This window comes from Leuciscus leuciscus, assembly GCF_965113295.1.
Source record: "Leuciscus leuciscus genome assembly, chromosome: 12".
NCBI lineage: Eukaryota > Metazoa > Chordata > Actinopteri > Cypriniformes > Leuciscidae > Leuciscus > Leuciscus leuciscus.
The window spans coordinates 34772438-34795467 of NC_138736.1; the positions used below are offsets into that span (position 1 = coordinate 34772438).

The window sequence follows — 23030 nt, forward strand, 5'->3', positions numbered from 1 at the left end:
GCAAACTTGAACACATGATGACTGACGGGCAGAGAGCTTGCCAAGTTTTGTGATCGACCAACACGTGCGTAGGCCGATTGTAAGTGCTGCAGTGCTGTCACAAAGACTGCTGTGAATTCGCAGGGCTTCTGTTTCAGATATCTGATATCTGTCAGGTAACAGGACAATTTATGCATAATATTTGCAAAACAATCACTTACAGGAGCTGTCAAATGTTTACCATTAATCCAGTAGAACGAAAGGGCACTGAATGACTTGCTGTATGTATTCTGGACTTGCTTCTGACCCTGACAAGAGCCTAAAGCTCACTGTGTGATGGATGGATGGATCATGGATGGATGGATGACAGGGTTAGGTGTGTATAGATAGTGCACATTGTGTGAGACTCATGACTCATTCATCATTACAGAGCCAGAATATATTCCTGTCACCTTCCTGTGCCTCTAGCCAATTTAAATCAACAACAACACACACACACACACACACACACACACACACACACACACACACACACACACACACACACACACACACACACACATACACATACAGGGACAGGTGGCTCGGGTCTGATCAAAAGCTCAGTGTCTCTTTCCCTATCTCAGCATGGGTGTCTTCCAGTCTGGAGCTGCTGGGGTTTCTTGAGTGTCTGTGTCTGAATGACGTGAATAATCTTCAGTGCTGTTATTGTTCAAAACTTTGGGCTCAGTACTATTGCTTTACTGGATTTGAAAGAAGTTTCTTATGCTCACCAAGGCTGCTTTTTTTTTAGTTTTTTTTTTTTGTGATCAGAAATACAGTAAAAACAGTAATATTGTGAAATATTGCAATTTAAAATAACTGTTTTCTATTTGAATACATTTTAAAATATAATTTATTCATGTGATGCAAAGCTGAATTTTCAGCATCATTACTCCAGCATTCAGTGTCACATGATCCTTCAGAAATCATTATGATATGATGATTTGCTGCTCAAGAAACATTTCATATTATTCTTTTTTATTAATGTTGAAAACAGTTGTGCTGCTTCATATTTTTGTGGAAACCGTGTTACTTTTTTTCAGGATTCTTTCATAAATGGAAAGTTCAAAAGAACAGCATTTATTTGAAGTATAAAATATTTTTCTACATTATAAATGTATTTAATGCCATTCATTGAATGCCATTCATTGCTGAATAAAAGTATGAAAAGTAGTTTCAAAATTTTCATCAAAACATCTTTTTTATCAGAGACACCAAATATCCCTGCTTTAAACCCACTTTCAAAACCTTTAAAAAAGGGGGGCACGTCTTGTCAATATTTGTTTGCATGTATTAGTTTTGTGATAACAATATTTTGTGAATCAGAATGCTCTCTGTCTCTGTCTCTGGCAGGAGTCGGGTCTGGCGACGGACATTGACAGGATGTTTAACACGGATGATTGTCTTCACATTGCTCTGGGCTCCAGCTCTCGCTCGTGAGTATCTTCTTTTGATGTTTAATGTCTCAGAAATGTATGTCCCATAATGCCTTTGTCTTTCCTGTTTTTTAGTTTTTTAGTCATTGTTGATTGTCAGGTATAAATGAATATCAGATATGAGGAGTCAAAAAAAACAAAAAACAGATTGATGATTAATTAATGTCCTATTTGACATTTCTGCTCTCATGTTATGTGCCAGTAATTTTGTCACGAAAATAAAAAATTTCCACCCTGAAAATGCTAGTTAAAGGGTTAGGTTTTTTTAATTTATTAATTTTTTTTTTTTTTTTATAATTTTGTCATCAAATACTCACCCTCATGTCACGATCACTTTATTTGATGAACAGATTGAATTTAGGCTTTTATTCACATATAAACATAGATCAGCGAACATAAACAGAAGCTCAACCGAACCTGCTTGACGCGTGAGAATGAACCTCATTGGTTCTTGCTGAAGCTCAAACGTGCTGCGTAACACGAGAATGAACCTCATTGGTTCTTACAGAAGCTCAAACGTGCTGCGTAACACGAGAATGAACCTCATTGGTTCTTGTTGAAGCTCAAACGTGCTGCGTAACACGAGAATGAACCTCATTGGTTCTTGTTGAAGCTCAAACGTGCTGCGTAACACGAGAATGAACCTCATTGGTTCTTGCTGAAGCTCAAACGTGCTGCGTAACATGAGAATGAACCTCATTGGTTCTTGCTGAAGCTCAAACGTGCTGCATAACATGAGAATGAACCTCATTGGTTCTTGCTGAAGCTCAAACGTGCTGCGTAACATGAGAATGAACCTCATTGGTTCTTGCTGAAGCTCAAACGTGCTGCATAACATGAGAATGAACCTCATTGGTTCTTGCTGAAGCTCAAACGTGCTGCGTAAACACGAGAATGAACCTCATTGGTTCTTGCTGAAGCTCAAACGTGCTGCGTAACACGAGAATGAACCTCATTGGTTCTTGCTGAAGCTCAAACGTGCTGCATAACACTAGAATGAACCTCATTGGTTCTTGCAGAAGCTCAAACGTGCTGCGTAACACTATGTAGGACAACACATCATGGTCATATTCCAGGATGACAATATCAAGATTCATCAGGCTCAAATTGTGAAAGAATGGTTGGGAGGAGCATGGAGAATCATTTTCACACATGAATTGGCACCTTTGAGTCCAGAGCTTAAATTCATTGAGAGTCTTTGGGATGTGCTGGAGGAGACTTTACAGAGTGCTGGACTCTTGCATTGTCAATACAAGATCTTGACCAAAAATGGATGCCCCTCTTGATGGAAAGAAATATTGTGATGTAATTTCCATCAAGAGGTGCATCAATATTTGGATACAGTAGATGAATAGGAGCACCAAGTAGTGATGCAACATTGCAGCGATTTAAGTCTCGGCATGTGACCTTACACTACACATAATTTGGTGTATGATTTATTTTTTAAAGAATATTCACTCAGAAATTACCAGTAAATTTTATAAATTATTATAAAGTTACACATTGAATTAAACATCAAAATGGCAATTTTGTAGAAAGTAGAAACACTGAAATTGTATTTTCTTGTAAAACACACTCCAATAACCTTCCTTTTATTTACAACGTTTTTTACAGTGTACAGTTGTGATGGGTTTGACATCAGTGTGTGGTCCACAATGAATCACTGTGCCACCATAAGCATGCCTGCAGGCACGTATAAACGTGTGCGAGAGAGTGCGGCTTCATTCTCGGCTTTGTCCCTCATTTGCACTAATGGGTGGTTTTAAAATGACACGAGAGGATATGAGGGTTTAAAGCGCTCTCACACGGCTCTGCGCCCGGATGAACAGCACTGTAAAAACACAGGGAAATGCCTTTTTTACTATGGTACCTCTCGCTCCTGCCTGCTTATTTCAGGCTTTCAAGAAGTTCCAGATGTCAGTGTGTCTGTTCATACTGTTCTTCTGTTAGAGCGCTGCGTCAGCAGATGAAGCCCGCCAGCTCCCCATGCGGTTATTTCATGATTTCCAGCACTGCAGTTTTAGTCTCAGAGCCAAACTTAAACCCTTATAAAACCGCTGTGGTGGTACCTGATGGTAATATGCCATGGCATTGTATGATTACCATATCATACATTATTACCAAGGTGCTTAAAAGAACACCATAGCAATATCATCACAGAATACCGTCCTAAAACCATGATGAACACCCCAAAACATGGTCATATCATGGTATGTTTCTGATCGGAAGTGATCAAATATCTTTTATTTTTTTATTTTTTTATTATCTAATTTTAGCCAACTTTGGGACATTTTGGTAGCATTTAAAAAAATCTTTTTTAGATCACAGAATAGTGGAACCACACTAAACAGATATTTTAGCATCCTAAATCAGTTTTCTTTAACATACAATTCATACATATATGAAAATCAGTGCTAAAACAACAGATCAAGTCCATTCTCAGGATATTTTAAGTGCATCAGGCTGTCAAACGGTGAACTATAGAAAGGAAACAGGGCTGATGTTCTCCATCAGAGGGTTTAATGTTCATAGGAGGTAAACTGTCCTTGTGATAGATGGAATGTCACATTTGTTTTCCCATCGTGCACTTACATTAGATTAATACAAATGAGCACAGATGACTGTCTGTCAGTCATCTGACTTTATAAAAGCTGCCCTGCAGGTCCACACATGTACACTTAAGTCCATAATTCCAGAAAGTGCTTCCCCACTGTAATCACGACAAATTGATCACATCTTATGCTCAGCGGTGCACATATGGCCTTTAAATGATGCTGCTGCAAATTAGAAAATACATTTGTTTATTTGACTTCTATTTACTTTCGTAGCTCGTCTGGCAAGGCGTATGTGTACAGTGCTGGTCAGAATTATTTGCCCACTTGGTAAATATGGCTGTAAAAAATAAATCTACATTGTTTAGCCTTTTGATATTTTATTTAAATAAAAGAAAGAAGCAAAAATCTAACCTTTCATTGAAGTAAAAGAAATTAAAGAATTGAAAGTGGGGGGAAAATCACATTATGAAATAAATGTTTTTCTCCAAAACACATTGGGAACAATTATTTGCCCTCTTTTATTAAATACTTTTTGCAACCTCCAACCTCCCCCAAGATAACAGCTCTGAGTCTTCTCCTATAATGCCGGATGAGTTTGGAGAACACCTGACAAGAGATCAGAGACCATTCCTCCATACAGAATCTCTCCAGATCCTTCAGATTCCCAGATCCGTGTTGGCACTTCTTCTCTTCAGTTCAGCCCACTCATTTTCTATAGGGTTCAGGTCAGGGACTGGGATGGCCATTGCAGATGCTTGGTTTTGTGCTCAGTGACCCATTTTTGTTTTGATTTTGATGTTTGTTTTTGGATCACTGTCCTGTTGGAAGATCCAAACATGGCCCGTTATAAGATTTCTAGCAGAGGTTATCAAGTTTAGATTTTTTATCTGTTGGTATTTGATCGAATCCATGATGTCATGTGTATTTGAACAAGATGTCCAGGACCTCCAGCAGAAAATTAGGCCCACAGCATTAAAGATACAGCAGAGTATTTCATTTTACACATGGGGTACTTTTTTATCACTATATGAACCAAAACCATATTAAGTGTTTTCTGCCATATATATATATAATTAGTAATCATAATTGTTATTATTATTATTTATTAAAAGATATTTGTATGTGATAATTGCCTGCTGTCAAGAGATTGGTGAATGTCACTTTTTTTAGAATCAGAGTGTATTCTCTGGTGATATGTTACTGCAGAAAGGCCTGGCACAACACTCATGTCACTTATTAATTTTTCAGAGCTGGATTTGAACAGATTAGATGGCGAAACGGTGTGCCCAACCATGAAGAATGGACAAGATGACCTTCCAGGTAAAATAGAGCCCTTGTGAGAAAACATGCTGTGAACTGTGTGCATACATTGCAGACTCTTTGGGATTTTATGTAATGCAGTAAATCCAGGATATGACAAATCCAAAAATGAAGGCCCAGTTCCTTTAAAAAAAATTATGATCTGCATAGTAGAGCACTTTTCATGAATGTTAGCATGAATATTTAACCATTATTATTCTGCATGATTATCGATAAAAAATCCTCTTTGTTCAGGCATTGTTTACCTATAAATAGCCTTAAGTAGGACATGCAGCGGCACAAAGCTGTTTGTTTCATTAGGCAAAGATGCTGAAGCTGATAGTCACCTTGTTTCAAGACATCTTTAGATCTCAAATGAGGCAAATAAAACTTTCGTCTCTGGCCGGCCAATTTCTGCAGTGGAAACACTTCTAGCTCAGCAAGATCTTAATTGGTTGCGACTCCTTCGCTTTTAACAAATAATGCGGAGGGTGCAACCTCAAATCACTTACATGTGCTGCTCTGTGCACAGGCTGGAAACGGGGAGTAAGCAAGTTACAATCTCATTTACTGAGGCAAACAGATGTAGAGAGACCTACTGGATGTTTTTGGTGCATATTAATGCATTTAACAGCATTAAGTTATTTAGTGCATGAATTTGTCACAAATGCTAATGGAAAATGTATTATCTAATCTAATGTGGATCAAATTATATTCTTGTAAGAATAAAATGCATTGTATACAATTAATACACCATTTTAATTATTTTAATCACATTTTATTGTTATTGTTTCCTTTTTTCCAGAAATTATTAGGTTTTAGGCAGATATTTTGTGTGTGATCTGAAATTCAAAGTCTGATTTGTCTTCCCACATTTGCATGATATATGTGTCTATAGAGAGCTTGAAATGTCTACTTTTAAATGAACTGATTCGATTGTATTTGTGTGTGGCAGGATTTGATCTGATCACACAGTTTCAGTTGGATGTCATCCCGATGAAGGGCGTCAGAAAGGTAGAAGGTTCCACACCCCTCCAGGTGGCGTACAGACTCGACAAAGAGGCTAACTTCCAGATCCCAACCAGGTAACTAGAACTAAACCTGACCACTCAATAAACTATGTGCACAAACACACATAAACACTGAGGATGCCTTTATGTGCAAAAACACACATAAATGATGTACAACAACACAAAAAACTACACTCTTATCAGTATATGCATGAGTGCACTACATAAACCAAAGCTAAATATTTTGCATACTGTATGCACACACACACACACATACATACACAACCGTGTTGGCATCTGTGATCTTTGTTTCAGGTGTTGCATTATTACAGGTCAGAGACAGGTGTTATCACCCTCTGAACAGCTTCTAATAATGCAAAAACGAACTTGTCTGAACCCATGTGGATCCGCTTGAGCAAAACGCTGCATTCCCAGATGCCCCATACAATCACGCTGACATACGAATACTCACGTTTCAGCAGGCGTAATATTTATATAATATATATTTTTTATATATTAATATTCCTTTTTTCTTTTTTTTCTTTTTTTTTTTTGTAGTAGTAGTAGTAGTAGTAAGATACATGATCGCTGATAACTGAAAAGAGGCTTAGGGAAAATATATAATTTATTATTAATAATTTTTATGCTTTAAAGGTGCATTAAGCAACTTTTCATGTTAAAAATACCCGTTTTCTAACCCATACATGCTTAAACAATTGCCTGATTGGCTGAATGAGCCCTTCTCTGATCACTGAGATTGTCTCTATAATCCTGTAAAGTAAAATAAATAAGAAGGATTCGGGCCGGAATTTTAAACTGGGCGTGACGTCATGCGCGTTCACGGCACGCTCACCTGGCTGTCTGGCAGGTTTGTGTATTCGCCGCCATTCTCCGTAGAAGATGGATTCTAAGAGACCGGCTTGTAGTTCATTTCAAACACCAACGCAAACTCCACGTAAGATAAAAAAAAGAAAACTTTTGTCCGTGAGCGTGCACACTTCTGGCTGCAGTTTCGCTTGCCGCCAGAGGGGGCATAGTTCTGCAAAAACTCAGAGACTTGCGCAATGCACCTTTAATGAGCATGAATTTTATAATAAACTTTGAAGAGGGAACTGATATACATCAGTTATACCTTTGTGAAAAACAAGTAGCATACTTTTAGCATACTAAAGCCATACTTATTACATAAATTATCTACTTTAATGTGAACTGAATGTAATATTTTCGGACACTTAATTGCATGTAAATTACAATTAAAGTTGCGGTAAGCGATTTCTGAGAAGCACTGTTGAAAGTGAATTGGCCTGAGCAGCACAACACACTTGTAGCCAATCAGCAGCAGGGGGCGTGTCCACTCATGATGGGGGAGGAGAGAGAGTGAGCCAATCAGCAGTAGGGGGCGTGTCCACTCATGATGGGGGAGGAGAGTGAGTGAGCCAATCAGCAGCAGGGGGCGTGTCCACTCATGATGGGGAGGAGAGAGAGTGAGCCAATCAGCAGTAGGGGGCATGTCCACTTATGATGGGGGAGGAGAGAGAGTGAGCCAATCAGCAGTAGGGGGCTTGTCCACTCATGATGGGGTAGGAGAGAGAGTGAGCCAATCAGCAGTAGGGGGCTTGTCCACTCATGATGGGGGAGGAGAGAGAGTGAGCCAATCAGCAGTGGGGGACGTGTCCACTTATGATTGGGGAGGAGAGAGAGTGAGCCAATCAGCAATAAGGGGCGTGCCCACTCATGATGGGAGAGGAGAGAGAGTGAGCAAGAGGGAGATTTGAAGAAAGACTGAAGAAAGAGAGATGGCTGAGAGACATTACAAAAGAGAAAAGGTCAGAGGAATATAAGCGGAAAAAGAAGGGTTATTATCAGGGAAGAGCTTTAAAGGTTGTCATCTTCCGGAAATGAGTTTTTGCTGGGTGAGATGTCTGTAAATGCTTGGATTTATGCAAACTAATGCTACAAAGGGTAGTATCAATTCACAAAAACTGTGCTATAACAAGGAAACCATTATGTAACTGACACTACCAACTTATTAAATGGACTCTCAGCTTGTCTTTGAAGTGCTGATATCTATTTGGGAGAGCGTGACTTGGAATGGAATGAAATGAAATGGGAGAAAGGGGTTTCTTGAGACTGAGATTATTCCGAACAGTGGCCCTCATTTATTTTACTAGCCAACAGGAAACTCCATATTTATGGCCTCACCTTAATCCATTTACAAGCTGGTTAAAGGTCGCTGTAGCTTCATTCGTAAGAACATCTCCCGCAGAGCCCCTCTGCCTGTTAAAACGCCACACGGGGTCGAGCCCAGAGAGGGTGCGTGTAAAACCAGACAAGGTAATTGATTCTCAGATGGTGTGTGTTGTTCACTCACCGCCTGCAGCCCGGGATCTGATTCTTTAACACACTGCAATGAAAGCCAGCACCGTCCCTTTGAAATAACTCACGGACGCCACACAGGCTTTGAAGATGAAAGTGCACTTCTCTGATCTGTTTGTTATTCATAATTTTATCTCAGAACAACTTGAAGCCGAGCTCTGTGTATAATGCAGGGCTATTCCCTTGATGATCAGACAATAATGGAGGTGGATTACTATTCTTAGAGGTAATACATCCCATTTATAAATAGATGCGCTTCATAACAAGAACGTAACTTCATTATGAATTTGCAGAAGTACTTTATGTTTAACAAACCTACCAATGCAACATTATATTTTAAAATGTAAGCGTTTACAGTGCAATTCTTGAAAAAAGTTTGACAATTTTACCTGCCATCAGTTTTTAAAATGGTAATTTGTCTAATTAAAAAATCATTAGAATGTTCCATTTCATGTCATTTTCTCTCTTATTTCATTTTATTTTCTTAATTTAATTAAAAAAATGTTTTTAATTTTTTTATACAGTTTAACTAAAACCACCCACCCACAGGCCATAGGTCAATATTCATATAGATTCAATTATATATTTAAAATTTGAAACAGGCTTCAAAACTTTGTTTTTTCCCCCACATTTGACCTTCCATAGTTTTTTCAATATGACAATTTTTGGGCAATTTTTATTAAATGAATCACTAGAATGTTTGTACCACAAATATACCATTTCAAATGGACCAATATTTTATTTTATTTATACAGTTTAACTTAAACCACCCACCCATATGTCAATATTCATATAGATTAAATTATATATTTAAACATTTGAAACAGGCTTCAAAACCTTGTTTTTTTCCCCCACATTTAACCTAAATGAATCACTAGAATGTTTTAACACAAATGTACCATTTCAAATGGACCTTTATTTTATTATTATAGATAATTGATTTTATTTTAGATTACAATATACATTTAAAACTTTAAAGTGGGCTTCTAAACCTATATATATATATATATATATATATATATATATATATATATATATATATATATATAGGTTTATATATATATAGGTTTATATATATATATATAATATTAGGTAACTTACATTTGCTGTGAGTTACCATGATACAACCATGATATGATACACATTATTTTTTTGTATCTAACAGCACTGACGGATCTTGATTTCTGTCTGCAATCCATTTGTGGGAGGAACAAAAACAAACCTGTATTATGGAACATATATTTAATAAATGTACGTACTGTATTTGTTTCCCACCAGGCTGAACTTTCCAAGGGGCTTCCCGGATGAGTATTCCTTCATGACCACCTTCCGCATGATCAAGAACACCGTGAACAAGGTGTGGAACATCTGGCAGGTGGTGGATGAAGACGGCTTGAAGCAGGCAGGCATGCGTCTCAATGGAGACCAGCAGGCCCTGGAGTTCTTCCTCACCACTATGGAAGGAGACGTCCAGACCGTCACCTTTCCGGGCCTCTCTGTCCTCTTCAACACTAAATGGCACAAGGTGATGGTTGGCGTGGAGAAGGAGCTGGTGACGCTGTACGTGGACTGTCACCCGGTGGACCAGAAGCCCATCAAGAGGAAAGGCTATGTCAACACAGAGGGAGACACTCTCATCGGAAGACTGGATTCTGATCCCAACACCTCTGTAGTGGTGAGAGCAACAGTTTCATCAGTAGTGCTTTTCCACTTTCTTAAATGTGCGGCAATATTACTAATGAAGAGTTTATTTATTTATTTATTCATTCACTCTTTTGACAGATGTGTTTAGAATGTACAGTCTTGTGATGAATTGCATATAGATTTAGATTATATAAAAAATAAATTGCATTGGCTACTTAAGTATTTATTACTAATAATAATAATATGTTGTTGTTATTGTTGATGATAATTTAGACTAATTTATTCATTAAGAAACTAACAGTTTACTTTTGTTTTGACATATTTTTTAAATGATTTACACTCACATAATATGAATTTCATAGATGTAGAAATTCAGAAAAAATTAATTACATTGGCTATTTATGTATATGTATTATGTATATATATTTTTTATTTTTTATTATTATTATTATGTTTTATTATTATTATTATTATTTTTTTTTAAATCTATCTGTTGCATTGGCCAACAAAAAATAAACAAAAAATATGGTAACACTTTATTTTACAGTGTCCTTGTTACATGTTACATGTACTATAGTATGTATTAATATAATAATATGTAAACACTATAATAATAGCTAATAATTTATGTATAAGTACGTGCAACTAACCCTAAACCAAACCCTAATCCAGTAGATTTAGTTAGTTAATTAATATAACTCTGTACTTATATGTATAATTACACTGTAACAAGGACACCTTAAATTAAAATGTAACCGAAAATACTTAGTGCTCCTCTAATATCATTGTGTTCAGACATATACTTTCAAGGTTAAGATGTTACGATTTGATTTTGCTTTGATATGAATAATTTAAATGGCATTTTAAATAGTTAACAAAGATTTTAACAATTTGTAACTAATATTGAACCTGCTTGGAAGGGTTAATTCAGTTGTTTTGATCTCTACTGTATTTGATGAATGTTACCGTCACCCCGCACCTGCCAAATCCATCACATCCACCTGTGATGAATGTGTAACTGTCACACTGTCTGACGAGTGTTACTGCCAGATTACTGAACCTCAGCACCTTGTCACTTCTTGTCCAAAGGACGGATAAAAACATGCCCTCAGTCACATCTTACAGTGAACTAAAACAGAAGACCTAAAGCTGATATATGTAAATCATAAAAGGTTTGTATATGTAGTCCAGTGGTTGCGTTAGACTTTCATTTTGACGGACAGGGTCAAAAAAATTCGGTCATAATCTATTATTACCTGTCATTTCAATTTAATGATAATAAGACATTTCATAGCTTTTCTATTCATTCACATTTTCATCTTTAATCACGAATTTACAGGACGAGCATATACAGGACGAACAGAGACTGTGCATCACTTTTCATGTTCTACACCACATGAAGCAGATTGTTGTTGTAGTTACCGTACAAATAAAGCAGTAACTTGGTTGTTTTATGTTTTCCAGTTTGAGTTGCAGTGGATGCTGATTCACTGTGACCCAAAGAGAGCTCAGAGAGAAAGCTGTATGGAACTTCCTCTGACTGAGGTATGCTTTCATCACTTCCTGTTTTGTCTTTAATGAGAAACGGACCAATCACAATCTTTTTTTATTTTATTTTATTTTTATATGGAAAAATCAAGTCAGTTACCTGCTGAAAGGCTGAAAGGTGGTTTGGCTGCCTTTTTACCCTCATCAGCAAGCATCCAAAACTGGATGCAAAGACCATCAAACCAAGCAGATTGGCTACTTGGGCTTTCCTGTAGCTCAAACAGTAGAGTGTTGGCGCTTGCAACGCCAAGGTCATGGGTTCGATTCCCAGGGAAAGCAAGAACTGATAAGAATGTAAATGTGTACCTTGAAATGCAATTCAAGTCGCTTTGGATAAAAGCGTCTGCCTAATGCATAAATGTAAATGTAAACCACCTTAAGATCGTTAAATATGTTTTAATACGGTAAATACAATTGTACAATTTAAGACACAATTTTGAATAAATTATTATCAATAGCATTACTTTCATTCTAATATATGCATTGCATAACCAATGTACAACCTTAAAAATATCGAGTTTATTGCTATGGCTGACTGGAAACGCTAGTTGCCTCAACATCTCACTTCGCCACTTAACGGTTGACATCAATGTCGACATTCACGCATTTGCTTTGTTTTTTGACGAGTTGGCCGGCGGGGCGCTTTCGTAGGCCGCATGTTGTGGCGCCATCTACAGGTGTGCTTTCTCTTTTTGGTGAAGGGGTTTCACTTTCACTAACTCTGCAATAATCTTAATTCTCTCTCTCTCTCTCTCTCTCTCTCTCTCTCTCTCTCTCTCTCTCTCTCTCTCTCTCTCTCGCTTCTTCAGATGTATGCCAATGCTGAGGTATTTGATTTTTTTTACTTTGTTTTTCTTTAATTTATCATTACTCATCATCATCTACTACAATGCTTTGTTGCTGAAGTGACTCATTGCTACCTGCTGTACTTACTGCAATACACAAAACATGACCCGGAGCAGCTTTTATGAATTTATACTGTGTATAAGATTATTTACACCACAAGGTAAATAATGTGATATTTTATTAAGAAATGTCTTTGGAATTTCACGAAACCATCCTTGAAAGAATACGGTTACTTTCAGAATGTCCTTGGCTCGCTTGAAGCTTAAGCTAATAAAGAGAAGCTGGCGGCAGAGAGATAATGATTTACATTTTATTCTTTATTGTGTTAAAGTAATTGTTTAAGGTCCCTGGCAGAGAGATTATTTGTAGCCTTTCCAGTTATTGATTTTGTTTAATGAAATAGATTATTTGTGACCAAAGCAAATTATAAAAAGGATTCTAAAACATTTCATGTTTACATTTACTCATCGTTTTCCTTCTTTTACTCCTTGAACACTTTACAGCCGGATCCCAAGCCAATCCCTGGTCCCCCCGGCCCTGAGGGTCCTGAGGGGCCTCGTGGACCCCAAGGAGAAGATGGCAGAGATGGGAGAGACGTATGTCTTTCTGTTCAATATAAACATGACTACTGTAAATGAAAGCAAGACACTACAGCCAATTTTGAGATTTTGGGCTATTTGGCTTTTCATAACATGTTTTTCAGACTAGTGGAAAGAAAACATCCAAATAACACTAAAGTCTTTATTTTCTTGTACTTTATCTGTTTGTGTCTGTAGATTTCAGTTACTATGCATACACTTAAAGGCTTTTCTCCAAACGAGTCAGTTTAATACAACATTATTTTCCTAAAAACATGGTGACGTTTTTCTGGCTGTTGACAGTATTTTCTTATTTATGGAGTGATAACAAGGAAAATGCAAAATCCCCTCTGTAAAAACGATTTTCTGAACCTGGCTTTATCCTTTCTTCAGATTCCTATTCTGGAAATTGATTTGACGATGCCTCATTTGCATATTTAAAAGCATGTCATAAAAAAATTATACAAAAAATATGTGCAAATCTTAATATAATCAATTAACTGGAAAAGGATGTTTTTTTTTTTTTGTTTGTTTTTTTTTACCTTATTCATCTGGGGTGTGTTGCCTTTAGTCAACTTCACATGTTTACCAGTATATGAGAAATTACTAGTAGATCTGATGCATATCTTGTTCATTATCTTATTAATTAACTATTAATTATTATTATTTGGGAAAAATAGAAAATACCAGTAATGATGAGCCTGTATGTTAGCCGTAACATAAACAAGATATTTAGTTGTACAATCGACAAAGGATTCGATTTTCCTATTCATTCACTGTAGCGATGCTCAAATCAAAATGATTATCAGTTGGAACAATACTTTTTAACTCGTGTTCTTTTGTATTGTCATCTTCTGTGATCCAGTCCTGTACTAAAAGTCTAATGAACCTCCATTAGAATTGTTCCTTTAGACTTAAGCAGCTCAGTCTTTGACAAAAGCTAATGAAACGTTTGTTCTTTCGTCCCGGGCAGCTCATTAGGGATTTATTCTCTTGTTGAGAGAGGCAGGAGTTGCTCATTGGAGATTTTCAGTCTCACTGACTGACTTACTGTTTTTTTTTTTGCACCTAGTGTCCTTTTCTAAAAAAAAAAATCTTCTGTTCTTCAGGGTATTCCAGGCACCCCGGGATCCCCTGGAGCTCTGGTAAGTATGGAACATTGAAGAAACATCTTCATCTCCAACATCTTCAGGGAGACATTGTTCTAAAAGTTAGTCCTAGAGTTAGGAAAAGGGATGCACTGATATTGAAATGGATACTGACCGATACTGATGAGCCGATATATTGTTACAGCAGATTATAAATATATAAATCTATTATTATCACTATTATTATTATTATTATTAAACACTAAAAATAAATACAAAGATAATCTACAAAGATGATATATCATTATATTCTCTCTTTTTTTAATTAAACCAGCTAAACATTTTTAAGTTTGTAAGTACTAACAATTATAAAGCTGATTTATAATACTATTCTAATTAAAAAACACACAAAAAGTTTTTTTTAAATCTACACTAAAAATTAAAACAACAATATATATATATATATATATATATATATATATATATATATATATATATATACACACACTGTATATATATATATATATATCCATCCATCCATCCATCTTCTTCCGCTTATCCGGGGCCGGGTCGCGGGGGCAGCAGTCTAAGCAGGGATGCCCAGACTTCCCTCTCCCTAGACACTTCCTCCAGCTCTTCCGGGGGGACCCCGAGGCGTTCCCAGGCCAGCCGGGAGACATAGTCCCTCCAGCGTGTCCTAGGTCTTCCCCGGGGTCTCTTCCCGGTGGGACATGCCCGGAACACCTTCCCGGGAAGGCGTCCAGGAGGCATCCGGAAAAGATGCCCGAGCCACCTCAGCTGGCCCCTCTCGATGTGGAGGAGCAGCGGCTCTACTCTGAGCTCCTCCCGAGTGACTGAGCTTCTCACCCTATCTCTAAGGGATCGCCCAGCCACCCTGCGGAGAAAGCTCATTTCGGCCGCCTGTATCCGGGATCTTGTCCTTTCGGTCATAACCCACAGCTCATGACCATAGGTGAGAGTAGGAACGTAGATTGACCGGTAAATCGAGAGCTTCGCCTTACGGCTCAGCTCCTTCTTCACCACGACAGACCGGTACAGCGACCGCATTACTGCAGAAGCTGCACCGATCCGTCTGTCAATCTCCCGTTCCATCCTTCCCTCACTCGTGAACAAGACCCCAAGATACTTGAACTCCTCCACTTGAGGCAGGAACTCTCCACCAACCTGAAGCGGGCAAACCACCCTTTTCCGACTGAGAACCATGGCCTCGGATTTGGAGGTGCTGATTCTCATCCCAGCCGCTTCACACTCGGCTGCAAACCGTCCCAGTGCATGCTGAAGGTCCTGGTCTGATGGGGCCAACACGACAACATCATCCGCAAAGAGCAGAGATGAAATTGTGTGGTCCCCAAACCTGACCCCCTCCGGCCCCTGGCTGCGCCTAGAAATTCTGTCCATAAAAGTTATGAACAGAACCGGCGACAAAGGGCAGCCCTGCCGGAGTCCAACATGCACCGGGAACAAGTCTGACTTATTGCCGGCAATGCGAACCAAGCTCCTGCTCCGGTCGTACAGGGACCGGGTAGCCCTTAGCAAAGGGCCCCGAACCCCATACTCCCAGAGCACCCTCCACAAGATGCCGCGAGGGACACAGTCGAATGCCTTCTCCAAATCCACAAAGCACATGTGGATTGGTTGGGCAAACTCCCATGAACCCTCCAGCACCCTGTAGAGGGTATAGAGCTGGTCCAGTGTTCCACGACCAGGACGAAAACCACACTGTTCCTCCTGAATCCGAGGTTCTACTATCGGCCGGATTCTCCTCTCCAGTACCCTGGAATAGACTTTCCCGGGGAGGCTGAGAAGTGTGATCCCCCTATAGTTGGAGCACACCCTCCGGTCCCCCTTCTTAAAAAGAGGGACCACCACCCCGGTCTGCCAGTCCAAAGGCACTGTCCCCGACCGCCACGCGATGCTGCAGAGGCGTGTCAGCCAAGACAGCCCCACAACATCCAGAGACTTGAGGTACTCAGGGCGGATCTCATCCACCCCCGGTGCCTTGCCACCGAGGAGTTTCTTGACTACCTCGGTGACTTCAGCTTGGGTGATGGACGAGTCCGCCTCCAAGTCCTCAGCCTCTGCTTCCTCAATGGAAGACGTGACGGCGGGATTGAGGAGATCCTCGAAGTATTCCTTCCACCGTCCGGTGATATCCCCAGTCGAGGTCAACAGCTGCCCACCTCCACTGTAAACAGCATTGGTAGGGCACTGCTTCCCCCTCCTGAGGCGCCGGACGGTTTGCCAGAATCTCTTCGAGGCCGACCGATAGTCCTTCTCCATGGCCTCACCGAACTCCTCCCAGGCCCGAGTTTTTGCCTCCCCAACCACCCGGGCTGCAGTCCGCTTGGCCCGTCGGTACCCATCAGCTGCCTCAGGAGTCCCACAAGCCAGCCAGGACCGATAGGACTCCTTCTTCAGCTTGACGGCATCCCTTACTTCCGGTGTCCACCACCGGGTTCGGGGATTGCCGCCTCGACAGGCACCGGAGACCTTACGGCCACAGCTCCGAGTGGCCGCGTTGGCAATGGAGGTGGAGAACATGGTCCACTCGGACTCAATATCTCCAGACTCCCTCGGGATCTGGTCGAAGCTCTGTCGGAGGTGGGAGTTGAAGATCTCTCTGACAGGGGATTCGGCCAAACGTTCCCAACAGACCCTCACAGTACGTTTGGGTCTGCCGAGTCTGTCCAGCTTCTTCCCCCGCCATCGGATCCAACTCACCACCAGGTGGTGATCAGTTGACAGCTCCGCCCCTCTCTTCACCCGAGTGTCCAAGACATACGGCCGGAGGTCAGATGAAACAACCACAAAGTCGATCATTGACTTCCGGCCTAGGGTGTCCTGGTGCCATGTGCACTGATGGACACCCTTATGCTTGAACATGGTGTTTGTTATGGACAAGCTGTAACTAGCACAGAAGTCCAATAACAGAACACCACTCGGGTTCAGATCAGGGGGGCCGTTCCTCCCAATCACGCCCCTCCAGGTGTCACTGTCGCTGCCCACGTGGGCGTTGAAGTCCCCCAGTAGAACGACGGAGTCCCCAGTCGGAGCACTTTCCAGCACCCCTCCCAGAGACTCCAAGAAGGCCGGGTACTCTGCACTGCCGTTTGGCCCGTAGGCACAAACAACAGTGAGAGACCTATCCCCGACCCGAAGGCGCAGGGAAGCGACCCTCTCGTTCACCGGGGTGAACTCCAACACATGGCGGCTGAGCTGAAGGGGGCTATAAGCAAACCCACACCAGCCCGCCGCCTCTCACCATGGGCAACTCCAGAGTGGTGAAGAGTCCATCCTCTCTCGAGGAGTGTGGTTCCAGAGCCCAAGCTGTGCGTAGAGGTGATCCCAACTATCTCTAGTCGGAATCTCTGAACCTCACGCACAATCTCAGGCTCCTTCCCCGCCAGAGAGGTGACGTTCCATGTCCCTAGAGCTAGATTCCGCGTCCAGGGATCGGGTTGTCTAGGCCCCCGCCTTCGACTGCCGCCCGATCCACTTTGCACCGGCCCCTTACGGTCCCTCCTGCAGGTGGTGGGTCCACGGGAGGGTGGCCCCACGTCGCTCCTTCGGGCTGAGCCCGGCCGGACCCCATGGGGGGAGGCCCGACCACCAGGCGCTCGCATACGAGCCCCAACCCCGGGCCTGGCTCCAGGGTGGGGCCCCGGCTGCGCCATACCGGGCGACGTCACGGTCCTCAATTTTGTTGGCATCATAAGAGTTTTTGAACCGCTCTTAGTCTGACCCGTCACCTAGGACCTGTTTGCCTTGGGAGACCCTACCAGGGGCATATAGCCCCAGACAACATAGCTCCTAGGGTCGTTCGGGTACTCAAACCCCTCCACCACGATAAGGTGGCAGTTCAAGGAGGGGTGTATACACTGTATATACATATAACTATATTGTGATTATATTTGTGTAATGAAATAAAACAGTATACTGTATATATAATATATATATATGTGTGTGTGTGCTGTTTAAAAGATAATAAAACACAAAAAAATTCTAATAGAAATCACACTCAAATTTAAAATGTGTACTACAAAATAAGTAGACAACACAATATGAAAATGCACAGTATAAAAATAGATAACTTGTTCTTTTAAAAAATGTCTATAGAAAATAGTGTACTGTTTGAATTACAACAATAAACTACTAATAATAGTAATTGAGAAGGGATATCTGCGATCCTGGATTTTCCTTAAAAAACATGAGAACCGAGTTCTGAGAACTATATTTGAACAATCCCCTATGTGTCACCTGAATTATGAAGTATAAACTTCTTCAGACTAAAATTAAAACTTTGCGTTCATTCAGTAAGATTGAATAATACCTTTATTGAACTTGACCGCTATACCCATTAAAACAGAGCAGCAAGTTTTGTATTATAACTCGTAATGAGAAAATGCATTTACAGGCTGCCAGATCCAAAACACAGCCAATCAATCCAGCTTCCTGTGTCAATATCTATTTAGAGAAAGCGTGGTTGAATTCTGGTGTGTCATAAATAGGTGAAATGCTGCTCAGAGCTGACTCTTGTCTTATCAGATGAGGACAGATGCATAGAGGCAGCGCTAATTACGTTAGAATAGACCCACCGTGCTCCGCCATATCTTAGCAACAGCTGCAGTCGATGCTGAATGGTGATAAAACTGTTTTTGTCTTTCTGTGTGTGTCGTAGGGCAGTAAAGGAGATCGAGGCGAGGTTGGACTGCCAGGACAGAGAGGACTGCAGGGGGCCCCGGGACTATTGGTTAGTATTGAGACACATGACCTTAATAACACAACCTAAACGAGATGATAACACTTTCCAATAAAGTTCCATTTGGTAATATTAGTTAACTGCATTAGTTAACACAAATTAACAATGAATAGTTGTACTTTTATTAACGAACGTTAACAAAAATAAATAAATACTATCACAAATGTATTGCTCATTATTAATATGTTAGTCAGTGCGATGGGACCTTATTGCAGAGAGTTACCAATGAGACGATCAATAATGTGTAATCAGTTTCACAGCTGCACACAAATTGTTTTATTTCATTGTGCTAAATGAATCACTTTAATGTTAATTGGTTCTCTTTATATATGTGTAGGGACCAATGGGCCCCATGGGGCCACGAGGACCAGTGGGAGAAAGAGTAAGAGACCTCAGAAAGACCACTTAAATTAACTGTCTGTTTGAGTTTACATTAATTTCCTGCTTTTTCCTTTTTCATGATTCCATGATTGCGGAACAGCGCAAAATCAATAAAATGATGCATTTTCTCAGATTCTTCATAATTTGCTATTTACCTGCAAAAAAGTCTTTCATAAAATGCACAATTATTATTATTTTTTATTTTATTATTTTTATTATTATTAGTATTATTTTTACAAATTGTGAAACTCTCATGGGACTGTGAATTCATGTCATTATGCTAAGATTTGTTTTTTGGGGGGGTTGTAGGGTCTTCCTGGTTTCCCTGGATCTGCCGGACCCCCAGTAAGTATTTTCCTCATTTGGAAAGCAAATAAGTTCTTCACTGTTAAATGCTAAATGTTTTTGTGATGTTGACGTTTTCTATTGACGTTGTATTGTCATATCATTATTTTCTTGTGTTTTTGATTATTTACTTTGCAAAAATGCCTGTGCCATGCTTTTTAGACAAATTATGCATTTTGAAGGTTTGACTTATTCTGTTGTTGTTGTTGTTTTTTTTCTTCTTCTAGGGACCAGCGACTGTTGGGCCTCCAGTATGTAAAAAAAAAAAAAAAAAACTCCCATCTTTTAATTTCACATTACACTTCTTAATGCTATTTTCCACTCATGCAGGGACCCCCAGGGAAGCCTGGTACTCCAGGAGATGAGGGAAACATCGGACCAGAGGTTGGAATTCTTTTCAAAGTGTTACGCAGTGCATTAATACTAAGGCATCTTAATATAGCTAAAGAGTTAAGGCTGTGTAGCTAAATTCTGTGTAGTGCCGCATAAAAGCCTGACTAAATTATGCCTGCTCTGACCACTTCAGCCCTTAGGATCAAATTATAGAGTTATAATTGCTGTGAAATGCATTCATGCCACCTTTAGGCTGCATTAAAAAGTCTGTGTAAAGAACCCTAAATGCCATTTCAGAAGCGATTCTGTGCCACCTTTGAAGTATAAAATTACATTCATTACATATCGGTTTTCATACTTAATGTTGCTCTTGTTGTCATTGCTTTATTGATTGTCTCTGTTACCAGAATATAAATATCCTTTATGATATTTTTCCAGGGTCCTCCTGGACCAAGAGGAGGACTTGGGCTCCCAGGACCACCAGGCCCACCAGGAACTCCAGGACCAGCAGTAAGACCGGCTTCTACCATTGACAAATTTCATAAGTTTAGCAAATGTACATATGGCGAATGCTTTCAAACAACTGTCAAGCAACGTATACTGTAATGGGCTTAATTTAGTTTAGTGTACATATAACCAGAACACTCAATGGTAGAGCTTTAATTTGAGAGTTTATGTCTATGTCTCACTGTATTCAGTTTTCGTTTACATTGTTGAATTTTAATCTAGAAATTTGTAGAAATTCATATAAAATGTACTGTAAAAATACAGAAAATTATTGTTTAAACTGAACTAAAACAGTTAACAATGAACTTATTGACTATAAATGTATTAATACAAAATATATTAATTAATCAATAAAATAAATTAATACAAATCTGTAACAAGACAAAATGAAAATCTGTAACACAAGATAAAATGAAAATCTGTAACGCAAGATAAAATGAAAATCTGTAATGTAAGACAAAATGAAAATCTGTAACGCAAGACAAAATGAAAATCTGTAATGCAAGATAAAATGAAAATCTGTTACGCAAGACAAAATGAAAATCTGTAATGCAAGATAAAATGAAAATCTGTAATGTAAGACAAAATGAAAATCTGTAACGCAAGACAAAATGAAAATCTGTAATGCAAGATAAAATGAAAATCTGTTACGCAAGACAAAATGAAAATCTGTAACGCAAGATAAAATGAAAATCTGTATTGTAAGACAAAATGAAAATCTGTAACGCAAGACAAAATGAAAATCTGTAATGCAAGATAAAATGAAAATCTGTTACGCAAGACAAAATGAAAATCTGTTACGCAAGATAAAATGGAAATCTGTAATGCAAGATAAAATGAAAATCTGTAACGCAAGACAAAATGGAAAATCTGTAACGCAGGACAAAATGAAAAATCTGTAACGCAAGACAAAATGGAAAATCTGTAACGCAAGACAAAATGGAAAATCTGTAACGCAAGACAAAATGGAAAATATGTAATGCAAGACAAAATGAAAATCTGTAATGCAAGACAAAAATGAAAATCTGTAACGGAAGACAAAATGAAAATCTGTAACGCAAGACAAAATTTAAAATCTGTAACGCAAGACAAAATGGAAAATATGTAACGCAAGACAAAATGAAAATCTGTAATGCAAGACAAAATGGAAAATCTGTAATGCAAGACAAAATGGAAAATCTGTAACGCAAGACAAAATGAAAATCTGTAACGCAAGACAAAAATGGAAAATCTGTAATGCAAGACAAAATGAAAAATCTGTAACGCAAGACAAAATGGAAAATATGTAACGCAAGACAAAATGGAAAATATGTAATGCAAGACAAAATGAAAATCTGTAATGCAAGACAAAATGGAAAATATGTAACGCAAGACAAAATGGAAAATATGTAATGCAAGACAAAATGAAAATCTGTAATGCAAGACAAAATGGAAAATATGTAACGCAAGACAAAATGGAAAATATGTAATGCAAGACAAAATGAAAAATCTGTAACGCAAGACAAAATGGAAAATATGTAACGCAAGACAAAATGGAAAATATGTAATGCAAGACAAAATGGAAAATATGTAATGCAAGACAAAATGGAAAATCTGTAATGCAAGACAAAAATGAAAATCTGTAACGGAAGACAAAATGAAAATCTGTAACGCAAGACAAAATTTAAAATCTGTAACGCAAGACAAAATGGAAAATATGTAACGCAAGACAAAATGAAAATCTGTAACGCAAGACAAAATGGAAAATCTGTAATGCAAGACAAAATGGAAAATCTGTAACGCAAGACAAAATGAAAATCTGTAACGCAAGACAAAATGGAAAATCTGTAACGCAAGACAAAATGAAAAATCTGTAACGCAAGACAAAATGGAAAATATGTAACGCAAGACAAAATGGAAAATATGTAATGCAAGACAAAATGAAAATCTGTAATGCAAGACAAAATGAAAATCTGTAACGGAAGACAAAATGAAAATCTGTAACGCAAAACAAAATGAAAATCTGCAATGCAAGACCAAATTAAAATCTTTAACAAGATAAAATGAAAATCTGTAACACAAGTCAAAATGAAAATCTGTTTTGGTCTCATGAAAGAATGGTGGTAGTGACTGTGCATTGTAATATGGGGGGGGGGGGGGGGGGGGGGCTTTCATGTACTTTTATTGTCTAAATTTGCATTAGACTACATTTACAATTATATTACTGCATTACAAATGTTATTCATTTCTTCAACTTTTAGCAGTACATTAGCATTACTGAACCAAACATATAGGCTACTAACA

At 39.0% G+C, this 23030-nt stretch overlaps 1 protein-coding gene across 1 annotated transcript in view; it reads left to right on the top strand.

The window, feature by feature from the left end:
* The window catches only part of col9a1c (collagen, type IX, alpha 1c), a 42454-nt gene that overhangs the window by 3218 nt on the left and 16206 nt on the right, over nucleotides 1–23030 (top strand). Inside the window, exons 2-15 of the mRNA XM_082186173.1 lie at nucleotides 1375–1457; nucleotides 5261–5332; nucleotides 6267–6396; nucleotides 9976–10372; nucleotides 11806–11886; nucleotides 12699–12716; nucleotides 13239–13331; nucleotides 14423–14458; nucleotides 19101–19172; nucleotides 19519–19563; nucleotides 19872–19907; nucleotides 20135–20158; nucleotides 20238–20291; nucleotides 20679–20750. Coding sequence (XP_082042299.1) covers nucleotides 1375–1457; nucleotides 5261–5332; nucleotides 6267–6396; nucleotides 9976–10372; nucleotides 11806–11886; nucleotides 12699–12716; nucleotides 13239–13331; nucleotides 14423–14458; nucleotides 19101–19172; nucleotides 19519–19563; nucleotides 19872–19907; nucleotides 20135–20158; nucleotides 20238–20291; nucleotides 20679–20750 — 1213 coding nt within the window. The remainder of the gene's footprint in view (nucleotides 1–1374; nucleotides 1458–5260; nucleotides 5333–6266; nucleotides 6397–9975; nucleotides 10373–11805; nucleotides 11887–12698; nucleotides 12717–13238; nucleotides 13332–14422; nucleotides 14459–19100; nucleotides 19173–19518; nucleotides 19564–19871; nucleotides 19908–20134; nucleotides 20159–20237; nucleotides 20292–20678; nucleotides 20751–23030) is intronic.